The following is a 22,184-nucleotide window of genomic DNA, read 5'->3' as shown; positions in this document are numbered from 1 at the left end:
TAACAAAAGCAATAAACTGAAAAGATGTTGTGTATACACCCTTCAGAAGGGAAATAATTAAGATAGCATGAAGGTTCAGTGAGGAATAGCTTGTGCTATATTAGCACACTTGTTACCTAATTTGCTGTACAGAGGTGAAGCAGGATGCATGGGTGTCAGTGTAACTGTGGGTTTGCCATTTCTAAACTCATGAAGCATGAAGGAGTGTGCTCCTTATGGAGCCTCCTCAGAATCCGGGCTTGGGTGAAGGATTTGAGGAACTTGCTGTGACCTCAGTCTGAGTTTTGCCTGGCATGTGTCACACAAATTTGGTATAAAGTTTGTGTCCCCCCTAATACGACTTTAGCCTCCCAGAGCATGTTTGGAAGTCTCCAAATTTGAATCTGAAAAAAGCCTTTTCTCTGCATTCTAAAATGCAGTTTTGAAATATGTAATTATGAAGAAGTGTTTTTATTTTTGTAATTGAAAATGCTCTTTTTTTCTGTGTGTATAGTTGTATATATTATTTACTATGGGCTTTTTCAAGTTGGAATTTCATGTTGTGTTAGTACAGGAATACTGTTCCTACTCATTGTGGATCACATTCAGCAGTACCTGTAAGAGTAAGTTTGAGGAATATTTTCTCTGTGAATGAAATACACTGTATTCCACATGAAGGCAAGCATGGGATCCTTCTAGCATGTTTTCACGCAGCCTGTAAAGTTTCCATGTGAATCTGTGTGGGAACTGCTGACCCACCTCTGCTGAGTCCTGTATGTGCCACTTTGTTTTTGCTATGTAGCAGTAAAGCCCAGAAGCCTTTGCTATGCTGTGAAAATGCACATTTTTTCAGAGCCATGCATATGAACCCTTTGAATGAGGAGCACCCCTTTACTGGTTCTCTTTAATAGCTTCATGCGCGGATATGCATTGACCTACGCAAGGATGCAATAAACCAGAAACAAACCCAACAACAAAAACCAGACTCTGGATGTCTTGAATGACGTACTGCATCAGAACTCACCATCCTGAAAAGAGTAAACAGAAACTATTTTTGAAGTGACAGGCCAGAGTAAAATTGTCTAACACTCTTCATTTTACTGATGCATCGCATGGAGGTCCAGAAGCCACATTAGAGAACTGTAATCCTTCATCAGAGCATTTGTTTGGTTGCCTAACATCTGTGGATTGTTAAGATAAGTTATTACACAGACCTGCTTTAGTTTAGATTAGTTTGGACCACATCCCAGTGTATTCAATCAGGATATAATTCCTGCATGCTGCTAAATTGCTTGCTCCACATACTTCTCTAAAAATGTTTTTCAATATACAGTTTTGTCACTGAAACTGTTGTGTCACCTCAAGTTTTGGGGTTTTTTTCCTCTTAAAGAAAAGCTTTTATTATTTTTCCTTTTGGACCGAATATATCTCAAGGCAAACGTAGCATTTATCAGGTTCTGAAGAGATTCCTAAACAGGGATGGTAGTGTAGCTTCTATGTGAGTATAATGCAGATTTCCTACATGTGTAATCTGTGGTGATTGGTATGTATTGTGTCCAAACTGCAGTGTTTAAAGACAGCTGTAAGAAAATGGTTTTCTATTTACATGTCTAGTATTTCTTCTTTCTGTATTCTGTTTTTTTCTGTGTCTATTTGTGCATTAGCTATTCCTATTTGTTTGGATCTCATAATATGTTGCATAAAATGAATTACAATACCAAAGGTGATTATGTAAATTAATGGTAATTTCTTGAAGTTTATTACATACTTTATACATATTTTAAATGATCAAATACATTAAATTGTAAATGAAGTGTTACCATCTTTACACGTTTAAATGTTCTTGCATACATACAGACATATGTAATTTAATTAGAATATTTAAATTTTACTTTAATATTCCTTATCCTTCCTTTAAATAAATTCTAGTTGATTTATTTTTTTATTAACACTTTTTTCAACTTTCCCTGTAAACTTAAAATACAGGCAACAACCAATTTTTCATTAATGACTGATTTACGGCATTGACAGATTTTATACACAGACACGTGTGCATGCACACTCTTGCTGTCTAATGAGCTAACAATTGTGTCAGAGTCTATAAAGACATTTAAAAATGTGGGTTTTTTTTCCTTTTAGTCTTGCTGGCTTTTTAAATTCCTGCAATAATAATACCAGATAGACTAAAAATCTATTCTATTAGAACAGATAGTCTGATAAACTGAATCTCTGTTTTGTGAGGTATACTAGATGAAGGAAATAAGACATTTTGGAATCAAGGGACTTTTTGTTAAAGGTCTAGCATTTATTTTGTCAAAGTTGCTGTTCCTATTATTCTACTGAGGGTTATCTGTTTTTATCATAATACGTGTTTGTGCCACTGTTGGAATAACTGCAGCTTTTGATTAAGTTTTTTTTTAATTAATTAAAATTTTAATAGTTATTTTATTATCCTTCTTAAATAGAAGAAATATAACAGTCATCTTTTGCTAAAGGCACAATCCAGATACAGGGAAAAGAGTTGGATGTCTTCTCAGTGTGGTTTGGACAAACAGTGCAGAAGTGGTATTGGAAGTTCTGATGTAGTCTTCAGACCTAAACAGATAGTCTATTCTAGGGTGTTTTAAATAAATCTTAATTATGTTAAATATGTAAAATGCCTAAAATTTTCATCATGCTTTGTAAGCCATGCACTTCCTCCCCAGGCCAGAGAGTAAGAGAGTTCAGTACCAGAGCTTTATCCTGTTGCAATTTCTTCCCTGAAGTGATTGTTTTTTCTGTTCCTTTTAATTTTAAGTGTTGTATAATTTTGCAACTGTTGCATCATTCCTGTGTTTACACAAAATAATTTAAGCGTATTTTTTATTCCAACTTTTGTTATCCTTCTTGTCCTCTTTACAATTTTACCCATTCTTTTACTTCTTTCCACATTAAACAAAAAGATTTTCTTTACAATTTTCCTTATTAGTTGTCAGCTTTGTTTCCTCTCATCTCTATTTTTATTTCTGACAAAATTCTTACCTCTTGTATATTCTTCATGCATTTTGCCATTTTTGTTCTTCTGCCTCAAAACTCCTGTTGTCTTTCTTTCAATTTTTTCTTAAATATTCACACACTTTAGAGTCCTGATTAACCTTTTATTTTTCTCTGGTGATTTACTCCTGTACATAAGACTGTCTTATACTGTATATAGACTTGAAACTATATAGAGTCTCGCTTTACTGTGTGTGCTCCTGTTTATCTGTGTAACTGGAATTAAAAAAAAAAAATTAAAAATGCTAAGAAGCACTGTTTATGTACACAGCTTAATTGCGATTGCCAGGGACATGTTTACTTTATTTATTTATTATTTGCAGCTATAACTCAAAGAGATGGTAAATGATCATTTCCAAGTAGTACAAAATATGGTACTTTTTCATTCTTTTCATTGGTGCATTTAGTTCTCTATTAGTACGTTTCTTTAGGTCTTACCTCACATCTCTGGTAAGTAGTTGTTGTGGATGTAGCTAAAACCATGCACAGTAAATGCTGAATCTATTTGCAGGATAATGTTGAGTTATGTTACGTGAGAAAAATTAACTTAAGGGAAATACCGTGTCAGTTTTCTGTGGCGGCAGAGGCTGAGAGTTAGCTGGGCAGGACTCCGCCACCCGAGGTACAAGTCCCGCTTACAGTCTGGTAGGCTTGTCCTGACAGCGATCCACACCAATGAAAACAACCCGACCCACCCCACCAACTGCATCAACACCAGCAACAAGCGCTGGTCGTATTGTCGGTGTTTATTCAGAAGAGAGCTAGGGCTGGGCTGAGGGGGGATTGCTACAGGTAGGACTGATGTATATTGATAGCACATTTTGGAGAAGCTCGCATAGCATGTGCCTGTAGGATGCTTGGCTCTAGCCAGTGCAGTCAGTGCTTGGAGAAGCATGTTCTGGGTACTGTCCTGAGCACCAACCTCACCAGTTTAGAGGAGAGCGAGAGATCGTACCTGCTCTGTGATAGTGAGCATGCATTTCAGGGTCTAAGGGGTAGCTGCACTGACTCTTCTTGTCTTCAACTAGGTTATGTGGGTATGCAATTTATGTCGAAAGCAACAAGAAATCCTAACGAAATCCGGAGCGTGGTTTTTTGGAAGTGGACCACAGCCCTCACCCAGCCAGGACGGAGCACTGAGTGATACGGCAACTGGTGGCAGCTCAGATGCACCGAGAGAAAAGAAAGGAAGACTTCAAGAGCGATCGAGATCGCAGACTCCCTTAAGTACAGCAACTGCCTCATCACAGGAAATCTCTTCTTCCAGTGTGCAGTCCGACCGGAGGAAAGGAGCAGAAGTATCGCAGCTGGCTATGGGCCTAGACCAAAAACAAGTTTCATCAAGGTCTAGAAGTGAACCTCCAAGAGAGAGGTAATGCTTTCTGTCTCAATAGAGCCTCACAATTATAAATGCTGGTTCAGTACACAAGGCTGTCAGCTGGGCCTTTGTGTGTTTCTAGAACTGTGTAAAAACAAAGAGTAAGTTGATTTACTGACCAGGGAAGGATAAATGTTCACTAGCAAATACATTGTCTGATTTGGTCTGTGCAAAAGAAATGAGGAGAAAAAATACTAATTGTATTTTAGGGATATTTCCATGTACTTCAATGCATTTTGGTGTACACTTTTAATATAGAATGGTAGGTTACTTTTAAATTTTAAATTTGGCAGGTATTTTAAAGCTATTAAACAAAGAACAAGCCTTTAACTTGATGAAATCATGTACTAGAATTTAAAAAAATAACACCCCCCAAAAAAAAACCCCAAACAAACAAAAAACCCACCCTGTGGAGTTCTGTCAGGTATCCTTATGTGTTATCTTTCTATCAATGATTGTATTATTTTTAATAATAAAATAAGAACTATTAAAAGAGCTCATTTACACCTGCAAAGTAAACATTCATGAAGAACAGCAATAGTACCATCTTGAATTCAGAGCAAGCTGCATTTAAGAATAAAGCCAACCGGAAGCAAACTATTATATTTTAAGTGAGTAAATGAGTAAATTCCTGAGGTGCATTCACTGTGATGAATGGGTTGAAGAGTAGCAAATCAAGAGAGGCTAATGTGATGAAGCAGTTGCTGTTCTTTTGGCTGCTGCCTGGCAGATGGCGGAGCAGTTGAGGAGGGAGCCTGTGGCAACAAAACAAGAGTCTGGCACAGAAGATTCTCCCTTGGCCAGAATGGTTGATGATTTTTTTTTCATAGCTATTGAAGTTGAAAATGGATGATGAACATTGGCTAGTAACTTACTGTGTGGGTGAGGTCTGTCTGGGTTTAACTGTACCAAAACTTGGGTTAGTGTTATGTATATGTATGACGTAAATGAACACATGGTGCCCTCCCCTAATTCTGTTGACTGTTTTTCCCCCAGCACTGGGAAGGCCCCCAGAGCAGTCATCACTCAGCTGAAGGACACTTTTAGGGCAGCAAAATGCTTTCTATTTCTACTTTGCTGTCCAAAAGTGAGATGGTTATATTAATTATACAATAGTAATGTTCTCTAGTTGTCATTGAGACTTTCAGTTGAAGTTCAAGGGTTCTGAATGGAGAGCATCTATGGTAAGCTCAGGTCCCATTTATTGCCAAAAACTCAGGAGGAATAGGAGATGGACAAAAAGGAGACAGAAACTTAACTTGTATCATATCCAACTTTGCCTGTCCTGTCGGATGCATCTGTGAAAATCTGTCATATGTAATCTGAAGATTTATCAGTTGTGGAAGGGAAGATTCAGTGCCATAAAACAAAGTCCTAGTGACTTTGTCCTGGTGCAGGTTCATCTCAAATACAGTGTATAACTCTGTTCAGCCTTCTTCAAAATCGATGGATTCATATGTGAACTGGTAAACAAAAGGGCAACTGGAAAAATGAGAGAAATAAAAATATCCAGTATAAGGGGATTTTATGATTCTTTGGCTTGCTTATTCTCCCAAAGCAGAAGATGAAAGAGGAGAGAGCATAATTTTCATGCAGCTTCATTCATTGTTTTGTACTTTGGCTGTATAGAGAAATAAATTACATTTTTTATCCTCTTTTATTACCAGCGAAAGGAATGCCATTAATTTATCTCAAGGAGTGAATTTGCTTTTTTTAATATGCTTATGAAATGGGCACTTCTTTTTAGAGTTTTAATAAGATAAAGCAAACTAGGTCAAATATTATTGTTTCTGGATATATTCTCTTTTGCATTTTTTAATATCCGTATTACTTCTGTCTGTAATACCATTGTGGGAAATACTCCATTTGGCGGTGTTTATATTTATACTGTCAGGGGGCTTCAAGTGCATTGTATATATGTGGTTAGTTTGTAACCCTCATGACTGCTGCCAGAAAAATGGAGAACATACACCAATACTCCGTCATAGCGCTGCAGTTACTACAAAGACGACTTTGAGTCTTCCTGCTTGCGTGGGTAAATTATTTTTATCTGCATTTATCCATGTTAATAGTCTTTGTGATTTTACTCAATTAATTGGACCTTCCATAATTTATGTTTTTGTGGACTCTGGAAGTTGTTTGCTATTGGAAAATAAAAGTACCGCTGGAAGGATTAATAGATTTAATTCATGTTAATGGATCCAGTACCTTTCTATATGTTTTGCCATAGCTTATCCTGGTTTATAATCTATTATTTACCATAACAGTGTACACAAATATTTTTATTTTGCATTAAATTCTTCAAATTATTGTACTCCTTTTCATTGTAGGAAGAAGACACTATCAGTTTCAGACCAGAATGGCAAAGGTTTAAAGAGTGAGCGTAAGCGTGTGCCAAAGTCCTCACTTCAAAAAGAAGGACCAGCAGATGACAGGGAGCGTAAAGAACGGCATGAAGGTAGAAGGCTGGAGAAAGGCAAGTCACAGGACTACCCAGACTTGCCAGAGAAACTTGAGGAAGGCAAAGTGCCTGATGATGAAAAACAAAGGAAGGAAGATGAATATCATACCCGTTACAGGAGTGACCCCAATCTGGCAAGATATCCTGTAAAACCACATCCTGAGGAACAGCAGATGCGCATGCATGCGAAAGTTTCTAAAGCACGGCACGAGAGAAGACACAGTGATGTAGCTTTGCCACATACAGAAATGGAGGAAGCGGAGGTACCTGAGAATAAATTAGGAAAACGCTCACAATTACAGGGAACTCAGGACAGAAAATCTGTTGTGGAAACTCAGAGGTCGTACTCTATAGACAGAACAGGTGATGTAAGAATTTCTGTTTCTAAACAATTAACTAATCATAGTCCACCAACTCCCAGGCATAGTCCAGTTCCTATAGAACACGTAGAATACAAGAACCACGATTCTTTTAAAAAACAGAGCCGCCTTGATCCTAGCTCTGCTATTCTCATGCGAAAAGCAAAGCGGGAGAAAATGGAGACCATGCTAAGGAATGATTCCCTTAGTTCTGACCAGTCGGAATCAGTGCGGCCATCCCCTCCAAAGCCTCATAGAGCAAAAAGAGGCGGAAAGAAAAGGCAGATGTCAGTTAGTAGCTCAGAGGAAGAAGGGGCATCAACACCAGAATATACTAGCTGTGAAGATGTGGAGATAGAAAGTGAAAGTGTCAGTGAAAAAGGTAAGGACCTTTATGTATATTATGCACATGGCCATGGTTTGGGGAAAAAAAAAAAATCTATATTTTTCTCTCTCTTTTGCCTCTTTTTTAAACATACACCTTTGTTTTTCCCCTTACCTTTCTTTTTTTTTTCAACTGAGAAGTGTCTTATACCTGTTTATATTTGGTTTGCAATGTTTCCTTTTGCATTCTTAGATGAGGTGGTTACAGGTAGCATCAGCTGATGAGTTTCTTTCTCATTCTCTTCCCTCTTTCACCTAGAACTGACAGAATTTAAGGGTTCTAGTTTATTCTCTCAATGGTATCTACTCCTTTGGTCATCGCTTCATCCTTTTGTCTGTATGCAGAATAATTTTCTGTGAATGAATTGAAATGGAAAGTGAGTTCTGTAACAATCTGAGAAGACCATTAATAAAGCATCATAATCTTACTGACACCTCAGTCTTAAGATACGCAAAATTTTACTACATTTAAGAAAATATCAAGGATCTGCCAGAGTTCATTGTTAACAAGGACAGGATATGGGGCAAGGGGAGTGTTATATAGGAAAGAAATGGGAATTGCCTAACTTCTTGTCTAGATGAATTTGCTTCCAAGCTTACAAGTATGTTTAAAATATGGGGCAAGGGGAGTGTTATATAGGAAAGAAATGGGAATTGCCTAACTTCTTGTCTAGATGAATCCAAGCTTACAAGAATGTTTAAAATCTGTTATTTCATTTTGCCTTCATCTGTTAATGGTAACACTCAGCAGTAAGGAATAAGTGTAGTAGACTCTGTGCTTTTAAACAAAGCCTTTCTTCTGGTGGAAAAAGTTAATAAAATTCATGAATGGTGAGCAGGTAAAATAAGCATCATCAGAAAAGGCTGTGGTAGAACCTACCAACTGTTTTATAATCCTAATTTTTCTTTGACACTACAGTGAGCTGAAGGCTTTTTGTGTCTTTGGAAGTAGCTTTTAGCTCTTTAGTTTAATTATCTGTGTTTGTAACTTGAAAGTTTTCTGCCGGTGTTCATACTCAAAATGCCAACGGCTTGTCTGCATTGCCTTTTAGTTCCTGGCACTGTTTCCTGACATGTCTTTGATTCATGTATGCTAACCTGTCTGTCTGTCTGTGATGTTGTGGTCTCCTGACATCCCCTAAAGCTCCAGGAATACCTATAAAAAGAGACAACATTTCTCTCCTATCCCATCTGAATAGCTGCTTATTTTAACTTTCTAAGCATGAACTCTTCCATTCAAAGTATGGAAGCTTGCTTTTCTGCTCATTTTTAAGGAGGGATGATGATCATGCCCCTGAAATCTTAATCCAGATTCCTCTTAGATATAAAAAACCCTCACTTTTTTGGCTGGGGGGGTTGTCAAACACTGGAACATATCGCACAAAGATGTTGTACAGTCTCCATCCTTGGAGAGGCTGAAAACCCAAATGGAGAAGGCCCTGAGCAATCTGCTCTAGTTGACCCTGCTTTTGAGCAAGGGGGTTTGAACTAGGGACCTACAGAGGTCCCTTCCAGTCTCAACTATTCTGTCTTTCGAAGAGAACACATCTCTTTCCCTTATTTTGTGGCAATGTTTTATGTTGACATTTGGATTTGTGTAATTTTCCCTGACTTCCTCTGTTGGTAGTAGTGGTCTGTAATACAGCATTTCCTTTCCATCTTTGTTATTTGCTTTCATCTATGTGCATCAATTTTGAGGTTGCTTATGAAATAGAAAGGGTTTCCCATATTCAGTGAGGGGTATCATTATAAACTGGAAGGTCATTGATGTGAAAGTCAAGTCCAGGCTCAAAGTCATTGATACTGATACCAATATGTTGATATAGTTTGCTCTATAATGGTCCTTTGTAAGTAAAACCTTTTGATGGTTGCTTTCAGGCTCATGACACTGATCTCAGCTTTTGACCAATTTCCCGTTGTATTGTTAAACCATTAAGGGTTGAACTTTTTTCATAGAATCACGGAATCATTAAGGTTGGAAAAGACCTCTAAGATCATCGAGTCCAACCGTCAACCCAACACCACCATGCCCACTAAACCATGTCCCTAAGCGCCTCATCTACACGTCTTTTAAATACTTCCAGGGATGGTGCCTCAACCACTTCCCTGGGCAGCCTGTTCCAATGTTTAACCACTCTTTCAGTAAAGAAATTTTTTCCTTCAGTGTTATGAATCCCAGAGGATTTCAAATGTCGCTAAATGCTTACGTTCTCGATAACTGAATCAAGTTCTTGGTTACCTCTGAGACGGATATTTAGACTCCCCCTTTAGGCAGTGGAGGCCTTGGTCTGTATCGTATCACAGTGCTACCTCACTGTATTTGAATAAAAATTATAAATAGGAGTATGTTAGGGACCTGTCTGACCACTGCCAACTCAATACTTGGTTAACATTGTTGAGCATTCCTTGAGACCTCATCTCTACTTGCCAGTAAGCTAGCACCGTGTTATCAACCAGAATATATACACACACACATATTATATACGTGTATATATATGTGTGTGTATGCAATACATTAATTACAGAAATATATTTATTAATTTAATAGCTGTGAGATGCTTCTGTTAATGTTTTTATTGCCTGATCTTGATATGACTTCTACAATCCTTGTCATGGGAAAAGAAGTGGAAAGCCTTTGAAGCTGGGGGTATAGTACAGAAAAAGAGCTAGGAAATGTGAATACAAATGAGAAAGCAGAAGCATTTTTGATAGTAAAGTATCCAATTATTTTTAGAATTAATTTTTCATCCGTACTTGAAAAAATCTGCAGTATTTCATAAGAATAGATGGAAAGGCAGGAAATGTCATTACCTAAGAAAATCTTTTAGAAATCCTTCAATATTTTAAAAGAAAAAATGCCACAGTGAAAGGGTGTAGTGTTAAAAAATTGATACAAATAATTAAAAAATGCCTCTATTGTAACTGAGGTCAGAATCCCATTCTTTGCAATTTAGCAGCATCATTACTAACAGAATTTCACCCACCATTCCTTCAGTGCTTTGCCTGTAATTTGGGAGAGATATTGCACAGGTCCCTAGTTGTAGAATGTGAATACAAATGAGAAAGCAGAAGCATTTTTGATAGTAAAGTATCCAATTATTTTTAGAATTAATTTTTCATCCGTACTTGAAAAAATCTGCAGTATTTCATAAGAATAGATGGAAAGGCAGGAAATGTCATTACCTAAGAAAATCTTTTAGAAATCCTTCAATATTTTAAAAGAAAAAATGCCACAGTGAAAGGGTGTAGTGTTAAAAAATTGATACAAATAATTAAAAAATGCCTCTATTGTAACTGAGGTCAGAATCCCATAATTTAGAATTTAGCAGCATCATTACTAACAGAATTTCATTCCTTCAATATTTTAAAAGAAAAAATGCCACAGTGAAAGGGTGTAGTGTTAAAAATTGATTACAAATAATTAAAAAATGCCTCTATTGTAACTGAGGTCAGAATCCCATTCTTTGCAATTTAGCAGCATCATTACTAACAGAATTTCACCCACCATTCCTTCAGTGCTTTGCCTGTAATTTGGGAGAGATATTGCACAGGTCCCTAGTTGTAGCGCTTTAGTTTATAAGCCCAGGAGGGACTGGAATCCATCCTCTCTTATCTAAATATCAGCTCAGTCAGAAGTCTGGTGCCAAAGTAATTGTAATGGATGTTCTGTGCTTACAGCACAGACACGTGGGCCTCGTCCCTTACAAGCGCTTTAGTTTATAAGCCCAGGAGGGACTGGAATCCATCCTCTCTTATCTAAATATCAGCTCAGTCAGAAGTCTGGTGCCAAAGTAATTGTAATGGAGCTAGAAAGATAGAATTATTGCAAATAAATATTTAAACTTTGAACAGCCTTACCAAGAAAACCCAAGATCTTAAAATTAATGTTCACATTTGGTGAGTGCCAATATAAAGCGATCAGCAACTGAGTAATAAAGATGTACTATTTTCAATTCTATATTGAACAACTAAAATAGAAGTTTTCTGTGGAAAACAGCTTACAGAGATGTTTAAAAGAAAATGATGCCCCATAGAAATGTAAGGTATAGGTAGAGTGGATAAGCCTGTATTGAAAATCAATAGCCAAAAATGACATATAAAGTAGATATTGTACAAAAGTTGCTTTTTAACATTTGCATTTCCTAGAAACACTGTTTAGGATTGCATTACCCTGTTTTCTGCGCACAAAAAACCTTCTAAAAGAGATATTCTTAAGTACAAATCAAGCTAATTTAGCTAGTACATCCCCTGCTATTTACTGTAACCATTTAATATGTATTTCTTCAAAATTATTAACAAAATAATTCACAAGCACTGGAGATTCTTTCTTTCAAAAAAATAAATGTCTTTCGCACTCCACTGGGATTTTGCCTCCTCGGTGGAGGACCCAAAGATTTATGTTGAGTTGTTTCCATGTTGGAGTAAATCTAGAGAAAGAACTGTTTAGCGGTGTCCAAAAAGGTCATCCCAGATTTCTTTTTAAAAAAAATCTGCACCCTTTACAGGACACTATTACTGATTGCTGGTAATCGTTTTCATCCTATTATTAATACAGGCTGTAGGACTCTTTATTCTGAAATCCATAATAGTTGAACGTTAGGTGGACTGAGTTTCCCGTGACAGCACTGTCGTGGCAACGCAAAAGGAGTCCTCTTAGAAGGCATAAGTTGCATTCATACTCACTTCAAAGACTTGCTAGAATAACATAAGCCAGACTATTACAAATGAAATCCAGACCTCATTTTAAAACTGAGAACAGCTTCTGCCTACTGCCATCCAATGAAGAATGCAAATTAGATTTGGAGTAAGTTTGAGAAAAAATATTTTCTTTAAAGTTTAAAACAAGAATTTGTGTAGAACTGGTAGATTTGTGTCCAGACGAGGTTGTACGTAACTTCTTTTATCCCACGATAGATACAAGAGATATTCTAGACTTCTGTCATGCAGTCTTTGAAACTGGAAGATGAAATAGTGTTAGAAATTGGAACAATGTGAGGAGGTACTGAAAGCTGCTCATGTACTTTCATGTAAATAGATGTGCTAATGGTTTTACATTTTGCATACTCATTGTTTGTATTTGCCTAAATGTGTATTTTGTTCACACCGTTTAGGCTTGAAAATATGCCTAATACTTGCATAATGTCAACAAAATGGTAAAAAGCTAAGTAAAACTCACTTTGTATACTTGCCAATGGATTTAATTGGGAGTGAGGAGAGCATGATAGAGTTGGAGTCTTGTTTGGAAAAAACCTCCTGAGATGACATTCCAGTTACTTTCAGTGAAGATGTGATTGTTTTCATTCATAATGCCTTTCTTATGGTACTGGGAGGAACAGAGCGACCCAATTTCATTTCATTCGTATGGCATTACCCTTCTGGTTGGAAAGTGTTAGGGGCAGGGATCTTGCTGGGATCTTGGTGTATGCGCAGGTGTGAGGCAGGGGGGTCGTGACCAGGAGAAGAGGACATGGAGGTCAGAAGGAGAAAGGGATGCTGTGGTTTGCAGATGAATGTGTCGGTGCTGGCTTGGCTCCAGGAGGAGAGGATCTGACCACTTCCTCTGTCCTCCTCTGGTGTTTCCAGTGCCGCTTTGGGCGCTCGTGCTTGGAGGTGCTCCCGGGGGAAGGAGAGCATAAATTAAATCCCTGCCCCAGTGATTTCTTCCAAGTGCTGTAGCATTGTTGGCAAGCAAGGTAGCTTGTGGGCTAAGAGAGAAATCAGACGCACGCGGCAGGGTGTGTAAATGGACCGAAAGAAAACATCAGGAAAAGGCTATAAAGAGGAGGCTGGTTTTAAATGTTTTTAGCTAAGCTTTTTCACTGAAGTATTTTAAATCTGGAGTGTAGGCAAGTCAAGTTGTACTGTAACATCTGCTAGCATATTTTAACATCTGTTCATGTGGAGAGTTGGGCATGGAGTTTTAAAAAGAGCTGAATTTGTTTAAAAATGTGACTGAGCTTTAACTTAGTGTAGAATAAAATACCTTTGCTAGGAAGATTGTTAGTTCTTAGAAATTAGTTCAAATTTATCTTCTAGTCCTCGTGCAATAATTTAGATTTACATCTGATTCAGATTTTAAGGAAATTATAATTCAAAATGGCTCTAGTTTCAGAATTTTGGACAGTGCTAACATTATTCAATGCTGTCAATGTTCAATGCTTTTGAGTAGCTGAAATTATTTACAGTGCTTATGGAGTTGTAAATAGGTGCTCGTTAAATTAGTGTTGGGCAGTAAGAAATCTGTTTTGTGTATATGGAATTATGTAAAGTGCATACATGCATATGCAAATGAAATAAGCTGAGCATGAGTGGGAAAAAAGTCACACTGTTGCCAAGAAATCCAACACTTCACTGAGATACATAACCAGATAAATGGGAATGTCACAGAAGATATGTGGCTGAATTCTCTTTTAAAATCCTAATCGTAGAATCATAGAATGGTTTGGGTTGGAAGGGACCTTAAAAATCATCTAGTTCCAACCCCCCTGCCATGGGCAGGGACACCTTCCACTAGACCAGGTTGCTCAAAGCCCCATCCAACCTGGCCTTGAACACTTCCAGGGATGGGGCATCCACAGCTTCTCTGGGCAACTTGGTCCAGTGCCTCACCAGTAAAGAATTTCTTCCTTATACCTAATCTAAATCTAATAAAGCCCTTTCTCTAGTTTACCTTAAGAAGGTTGTGAACGTGCTGGAGGGAGTTCATAGAAGAGCAGCAAGATTGACTGAGATATATAAAACATGATATGAAAGGAAAGGTGGGATGGATTGGGGTTGAATAGTCTAGAAAAGAAAGAAAAAAGAAAAAAAAGGAAAAAACAAAACAAAACAAAAAAGGCAGGGAGGAAGGACTGGGCTTTAAATGGGAAAGAAGAAGCTGGAGGGGGAAGGAGATTGAGTGAGTGCTTCTCTCTTCCCCTGGAGGGTTAAGTTACTGCTAGGGAGGTTGAAGGTGCCAGAAACCGTGTCAACTCTGAGGATAGATAAGCAAAGTTAAGGATAATTGTAATCGTAATTTCTTACTCAGTTGAAATAGAGGATTCCTGGAAATAAAAATTGATTTCTTCATAGCCTGCACTGAAATTGCTCTATGTTAGAAATACTGCTGTTGTTCTGTGGCAGGCTCTGGGCCAAGGTGGGGAAATCTGGGGCTAAATCCATAGTACTCCTGACTGTAGCTTATCCTTTTTTGTCACCCTTTAAGTAATGATATTTGATAGCCATTTCCAATACAAATTTATGTAATAACAATCTGGTTTTTGAAAAGGAAAAAAGAAATACATATTTTTGACTTATCAAGAGACATGGAAGAAAAGGATGTCACAAACTGTTAAATCTTGAGTTCTTTCTTACATCTCTGGCAGTTGGCAAGGCAGTATGTTTCGTTACTATTAATGTGCTCTGTCTTCTGTGTTGCTTGATTTTTCACGTTCATTATTTTATTAATTTTTTGTTCTTTGTCATTTACCTTTCTCCTGCACATCTAATTCATAAAATAGCAACAAATTTGTCCTAATAGTAATTTGTCCAGTAGTAAGATGAGTATTGTCATTACAAAAAGGGGGATACTAAAGCCTGGAGAAATTAGGATCAAATGTTCAAAGAGACTTAACACCTGACAAGGAGGGTAGCTTTAATTTCAGGAGCTGTGAGAGTGTTTGGACCTGTAGAGAAACCCAGGATTTCTCTAGGTTTTTCCATGAAAGACCAATTCTCAAGAACATTCAGCAGTCAGGTTTTTTCCATAGAGAAACCACTGGAGGTAGCAGGTACGAGAAGAGCAGTGGGAGCTGCAGGTCATGGAGCACTTTTTAAGGGTCTAAGAGGGAGCTGAGAGCTTTTGAAAAACTTGCCCTAATTTTAGCTGCTGAGCACTTTTCAAAATGCAGTTATGCAGTGAACTGAAGTTAAAACTGTTAGCCTGAAACATGGCATGGCGTTATAGCCAGAGGATGATCCTTTCCCCCACTCTGTCCTACTATTGAGTATTTTGTATATGCATATATTTTTTGTATAACATAACAGTTATGTGAACTGCTACTCAGGATTTACTGTTACTCTTTTGATCTGAGAGCTTAGAGGAAAAGGTGAACTTTGAAGGATGAACCAAACTGTGTTTGGTAAAGCTGCATAACTGTGGATGGTCTGTGCAGCATATTGAAGGATGAGTTTAGGTCTTGGGACTGAAATCCAAACCTTTTGCTTTTTTCCGCCTGTATGGGGAAGCTGTCTCCCTTTGGGTGAAAAATGAAAGCCTGTGAAAGAAAAAGGTAAATTAGTTATTGGCTTATTATAGAATAATACATACACTTTTATTAATTTCAGAGTTAATTTTAGTTAGTTATAGAGTTGACTAGGAATAAACAAGCATCTGATTCTGTTATTTTCTGGAAAAGTTCATTCTGTTTCCTTTTCTTAGTTACAGGGATTCAGTGTATTCATTCTGATCATCCTAAATCACATTGAGTCCAAATATAGGGGTTATACCATATGGTACTGAGTATTATTGGTTAGTATTTTGTGTTAGTATTTCTCTGATACCTTCGATATCTTTTTTTGCTTATAATAATGCACTTAATTACTGTAATACACAGGAACCATTCCAGTTTCTTTCTTTCAGCACAACTTTGAGTAGATAGACTGGCCTATTTGAGCTTTCTAAAATCATTGTGCTGATAAATGGCCGCTAGGAAAAACTTGTGTCAGAAAGGTGATTAATAATTATGAAATGTCTGTGTTTCCTTTGACTAAATATGCATAGTTTCATCCTGTTCCTGTCCATTCTGAATGTCCCCCTGAAAACTGTTTTCCCATCTTTGCTCATGTGTTTTTGCGTTGCTCTAACACTTTCTTCCTTCCTTCTTTCTCCTTCTCTACAATATATGAACTTCACAATCATGGGCTCCCCACCTACACTTTGGAATCACTGAAGTTGATTCTTGTCTCCATTTCACCCATGATACCAAGCACAAGAGTTATATTTTCAAATGTGCACATCTCATATGGTCTCATTGGCTATATTTACTGTACTAGTAAATTAAAGAGCCATTCTTTGACATCTTTGGCCAAGTAACGAAACACAGCGCATTTCCATATGATGAAACTCTTGCATTCCTCAAGAGAAAGGCTGCGTGGAAGCTGTCTATTGGGATTTATTCTTGGCCTGTCTCCTGCCTAGAAATAAACAGGAGAGTGCTAACTGACCCAGGGCACAACTGTTCCAGGAGTTACTCTAACGATAGAGCAAGAAAGACAATCCACTTGGCACTGTCTAATACACTGGTATAAATGTAGTCACTTCTTATTTGTTTGTCTGCCTGTTCTCTTGCGTTGCATTTAAATTGCAAGTTCAGTGGAGTCTGGGGTTTCTTTTTGTGTTTGTACAGTGCCTAACTTGGTGAGATTTCAGTCCATGACTGAGACTCCAATTTGCCTTGATGATAATAAAATAGTATGCTTATTTAATGCAAGGACATATTATTATTAGGTACCTTTTTCTTCCATTTATCGTCATCCAGCAGAATTCCAGATTACTGTCAAGAGTCCTCTGGCACGCTTGCATTCTCTTGTGGCTAACTGCAGGTTACTTACCAAGAGGGATTCAATAGAGCCTGGATTCCTGTTCTCACTACCTATTAATTTGCTGTTAATCAGCTAAATTACCTTTTTCTTTGCTTGCTTGCTTTTCCTATCAGGTAGCAAAGTGATTCATGTATGTATACTGCTACTGCTTATAAAGACATTGTGGAGCTATTTTTTTCATATAAAAAGACCTTACAGCGTTCAGATTTCCAGACCTTACAGCGTTTTTCAGCCTTTGGGTTGGGGTTTTCTCAGTTTGGGGTTTTTTAATGGTTTCTTTTGGGGGAGGGGGGTTGACTGATGGAGCCACCACTAAAGGATATGACAGCTTGATGGTAGTGTGCATGGGATCTTGCTGCTCTATTCATTTTTCATTAGTTACTGACCCCCAAGTTTTTAGGACCTTAATATAATGGTTCTGATTGATAACTGATCGTGTTGCTTTTCTGGTCCAAGTAGAGGACTCTTAATAAGGTTTTAGTTCAAAGGGAGACGGGGTTTTGTTTTGGCTTGCCCCTCAGCTTGAAGACATGTAAGGAGAGGGCAGTGTTTTAGTTTTAATTTCAGTTTGATAGTTGTTTTTGTCTTTTCTTCATAAGTTCGCTGTGAGAATAGAAAGTCTGCAAGCAGGATATGCAAAATGTAAGGCAACAGTGATTATTTGTTGGCTAATGCACATAGTAGACAGCTAGGACCTACATGCTGCTAGCCTAACTGTTAGTAAGTTCACCACCTCCCAGCTGTTTTAAATGTTACGAAGGAGAGTTGAATTCGTTACTTTCTGAGGTGCTCTGACACTTGCAATCTCTGCATTTGTACATGTTTAGCTTCTTAAAAATATCTCTTGTGCGTGAGTCCCTCAGCTCATTCCCTTGACTGACTGCAAAAACAATGTATGAAGAGCTTTCTAATTGTTAAACACTTTCAACCTTAGAGTTATTTTGTTAGCGTGTCAGAAATGCTGTGATGCTACACAGTAAATGCATACCTACAGCAATATTTTTTAGACCCTCAGTATTAAATATTTTATTATGCTTTATTTCCAGCCATGAAGCAACTTCTAATAATACATTTTATTTAGAATATTTTCTTTTCACATTTGCTTCCTGTCTGTAAACATGACCTTTTCTATTTTAGAAAAGCAAATATCAGCATTCTTTACTTTGTGACCTGTGGCTTTGCTGTACCTTATATGCAAATTGGACCACATCTAACTTTGTCTATTGAGCAAGTTGAGAAATGTGCAGGGGCAGCGTGGCTCATCTAAACTTCCCAAATCCAAATATGGCCTTTGAAGGGAAGGTGGGCTGGTACTGGAACATTAGATTGAAAATGGTGTTTAACTTAATGTGTATTGTATGCTTCACTTGGGCCACAGCTAGCGTGGGATTATTTTGCAATTCTAAATGCAGGTCTGTAAAGAATTTAAACATATGTTTAACTTTCATTAGGTAGAGGTTTTGATTGCACATAGGGTCCTAACTTAATATGTCTTTGGTGTTAGTTGTGGGAGCTGTGTGTGGTGGAGGAATAAGTAAAATGGTTATATTCCTTGGCTACCTCTCTGTCATATGTGTAATTTAAGACAAAATGTTTTCAGACATGTAGCAAGGAGAAATGAAGCACATCACACATTTATCTGATTTTAACTCATGTATTTTATGATTTAATTGTATACATCAATTTCTAGAATTTAAAGTTCCAGTTTTTGAATCGTAGTCCTCAATTTGGTAATTCTTTCCTCTGCAATATGAGCTTCAATTGTAATTAGTTATTCTCAAAATGATTGTTGGAAAAATGTTCTATTTAAAGCAACTTGGTCATGTTACTATACCAGTTTTCTAAAGGATCTACGTTCTCGGTATTTTTTAGAATTGCCATGGAATAGCCTTGGGCAGACTTGAAGGCACACACTTCTTTTTCCTTCTGAAAATCAGTGGTGCTCTAGATTTGTTTAGGAGTTGTCCTTCACAGACTAGAAGTGTCTTGCTGAATCTGACCTGAGCTTTCAAATTTACTTCTTATAGGTAAGAGTCAGTGTGTATGTTTTAATGGTTGGCTTTTTATTAATTTGGTTCTTTTACTGAAAATGTAAGATATCTTTTCACTAGAAATGTAAGCTCAAATATGAATGTAACTTCAACTGTAAAGTCAAATGAACAATTTCTAAAACTTTGCCGTTCTTATTAAAGTTTATTAACTAAATAGAAGAAATAAGCTAATAATTATAAATGTAAAAATATTTACCTACTTTTATGGACTTAACTATATTAGACTTTCATGAAATTTTATTTCATTTTTGGAGATTATTTTTATGTTATGCTATTAAAAGATCTTGGTGCTATGAATTTATTTTGCTGTGTTGCTCAGAGAAGAAGCAAGCACCACACGTGGCTCTTTTTAACCCATTAGGCCACATGTTCTTAACCATTAAAGTTGTGCTTAATGAGCCATTAGATGGAGCAGTCAAATCTAATTTTTATCTATCACACTGTTTATGCAAGACAATTTCTCTCTTAGCAAAGAGAGAGTCTGGAAATGCAGGCACACCTTCCTGCTCGAACTGGTGATTTAAAAACCTTTTTCAGATCTTATCTTCATGTGCATTTTTCTGTAGGCAGATTTACATTGTCCTGTAGGTTTAGTGTCAGAGTTGGTGTATGGAATGTATTCTGGATATGGAAATTACACTGACAAGTATAGCTCTACAGAAGCAGTTATTCATTACATGAGTTGAGTCCTATCCTCAGAAAAAAATAAACATAGCAAGAAGAAGGTACTCTCTTTTGAGGATCATGAGCCAGATTTTCAAGAATTTTGGGGAGCTTAGAGACACATGTTTACAGATGACTCTGTATGTTTGTGCTTAAGAAATCTTGCTGATATTTCTGGTGAAGTCGCATATTTTCTTCCTACCTACCCAAAGCACATTTCTTTCCAACCTAATTATTTCTGTGACCTAACGCATAAGAAACACCTTTTTAATGAGAGCACACTATTATCTGCTTCAGGAACACTGTAGTAAAGTAGGTTCAGGAGCAGAAAGAAAAAATACAATAATGTATGTGAATGCTTTCATATTCTTTGTTTTACTGGAGTTTCATAACATTAGTAAGACGAGATTTTTTTGGGGGTGTACGTGCTTGTGAATATATACATAGATATTTTTATGAATTAGAATGCGTGTGCGCTATTAGAATGCATATGTGTGCATTCCAGTACATCTGTTGCATTTAAATACTTCAGGTGTCATGATGTGTAATTGCAGGGCACCACCCCAGAGTGGTGTTAGAGGTAGTGAATAGAGCTACATGTGAATATAAAATTCTGCAGATTTTTGTTTTATTCTTTGCCTTTGTAAAGTATTTGAAAGTCAGACTGTTCTGCGTTAAAGATTATCAGCAGGTGTCACAAGAGAAGAAATGCCGTTCTGAAGCAGCTGGATACAGTCCTTGGAGTGCCTCGGCCCTGCTCCCACATCTCAGGTGGGAATTGCAAATCCTCGCACTGGGCTTCTGTGAGTTTTGGGTAGGAGTGACACATAGCTTTGCAGAGCAGGGAGCTCATGCTGTGCAAAGCCGCTCTCACCAGCTGACTCGCTTTAACCCGTGTGCAGTTTATTCATACAGTTCTCACCTGAATTGTGAGATGAGCAAAAACCTCTGCTCATGCAGTGAATGCTAATCAGTGCCATGAGCTGAGGGCTAGCGAACAGTCAGTTTTTTCCAATTCCCCAAAGTCCTGGGTCACTCAGAGGTATAATGCCGGTTCTTGCCTGTTGCGCTCCGGAGCTCTACCACAGCAAATTGGTGTAAGTTTACATTAAAACACATGGGATGCCAGGTAATTTGGTATGCTGTACAGGCTAAGATTTTACTTAAAATATAGTATAAAAGTGACTTGCACTTACAGATAAAAGTGAACCTTGCAAAAGCAACTCACAAATACAAATTTAAATAGATGCAGATTCTCAGAACTTTCTGGTGTTTGCTGTTTCTGCCAATTTTTATGTAACACACTGAACCTTGTCAGCATACCCAGGTAGGTTCATCTCCCATGGGGCAGGTGTTATGGATTTGCCAGTAGTGGAGTCGTCATCATCTTTAAGCAAAGATTGTCTGTGGGAGGGCAAAACAGCCCCCTGGGAAGGGGAATTGAACTGAACACTTAGGAATAAATCCAGTTGTGCTGCTGCAGGCTCTTTTACACAGACAGGTTGCTCTGAAATCAGTTATACAAAAAGTTGATTAATCTGTTCCTGTTACCCAGTTTTAAATCTCACTGCCAAGGAAGTCTTAGGGAATGGCTATTCCTACAAGCAAAGGAGACATATTCCTAAAAGCCACTGAAAGGAGACACTTAGGAAGACATTAAATTTTGCCAGTGAGCAGACTTTTTTTTTTTTAAACAAACAAATGTACCATTTACATTTTGACTTCTTTTCAAATGTTTCCTTTAAAATTCTAATCTGTAAGCATCTTTTTCCTTTAAAAAAAAAAGCTACAACAACAAATAATGATATTATTTTGTTGTCAGACATCAGTTATCTGGGCTATGGTGGACCTAATCTTACTTTGACCTAGAAAATTATTATAAGGATTAGGAATGAATTTTCTGGCAATGCTTAAACAAAAAACATGATCACCATTGAGCCCTGCGTTTAGATGTGGGGTTTTATTTTTTTTGTTTGGATGGTATATAACATTTTTAAAGTAATAGAAAATGCTATTTAATAGACATTGACCTTTTGAAACAGCCAGTACGTATGGTACTGCTGCTTTAATTTCTAGGTTTAAATGTGAAATTTCTAGAATTAAAGGATCTAGGAGGAATCTGACTTGTAGGAGGAACTGGAAATTAAACCACGTCTATGAAGACTTAAGCGGTAAGGAAAAGAAAAGGAGGGAATGTGAATTAAGTTGTCAAAGGTGTCCTGAACTAGAGAAATAGAATGAACTAGTGACACGCAGATGTCTATCACCTTTGGCTGTATAACGTTTCAACCACA

At 37.4% G+C, this 22,184-nt stretch overlaps 1 protein-coding gene across 1 annotated transcript in view; it reads left to right on the top strand.

Moving 5' to 3' along the window:
- Positions 1-4,043: 4,043 nt before the first annotated feature.
- RIMS1 (regulating synaptic membrane exocytosis 1) overlaps positions 4,044-22,184 on the top strand; it is a 207,631-nt gene continuing 189,490 nt past the window's right edge. The window contains exons 1-2 of the mRNA XM_019471125.1: positions 4,044-4,384; positions 6,721-7,592. Of these exons, the coding sequence (XP_019326670.1) occupies positions 4,044-4,384; positions 6,721-7,592 (1,213 nt within the window). The remainder of the gene's footprint in view (positions 4,385-6,720; positions 7,593-22,184) is intronic.

This window comes from Aptenodytes forsteri, unplaced genomic scaffold (assembly GCF_000699145.1).
Source record: "Aptenodytes forsteri isolate BGI_AS27 unplaced genomic scaffold, ASM69914v1 Scaffold256, whole genome shotgun sequence".
Lineage (NCBI taxonomy): Eukaryota > Metazoa > Chordata > Aves > Sphenisciformes > Spheniscidae > Aptenodytes > Aptenodytes forsteri.
Note: the sequence above shows the minus strand (reverse complement) of the source record. Positions and strands in the feature narration are given on the sequence as shown.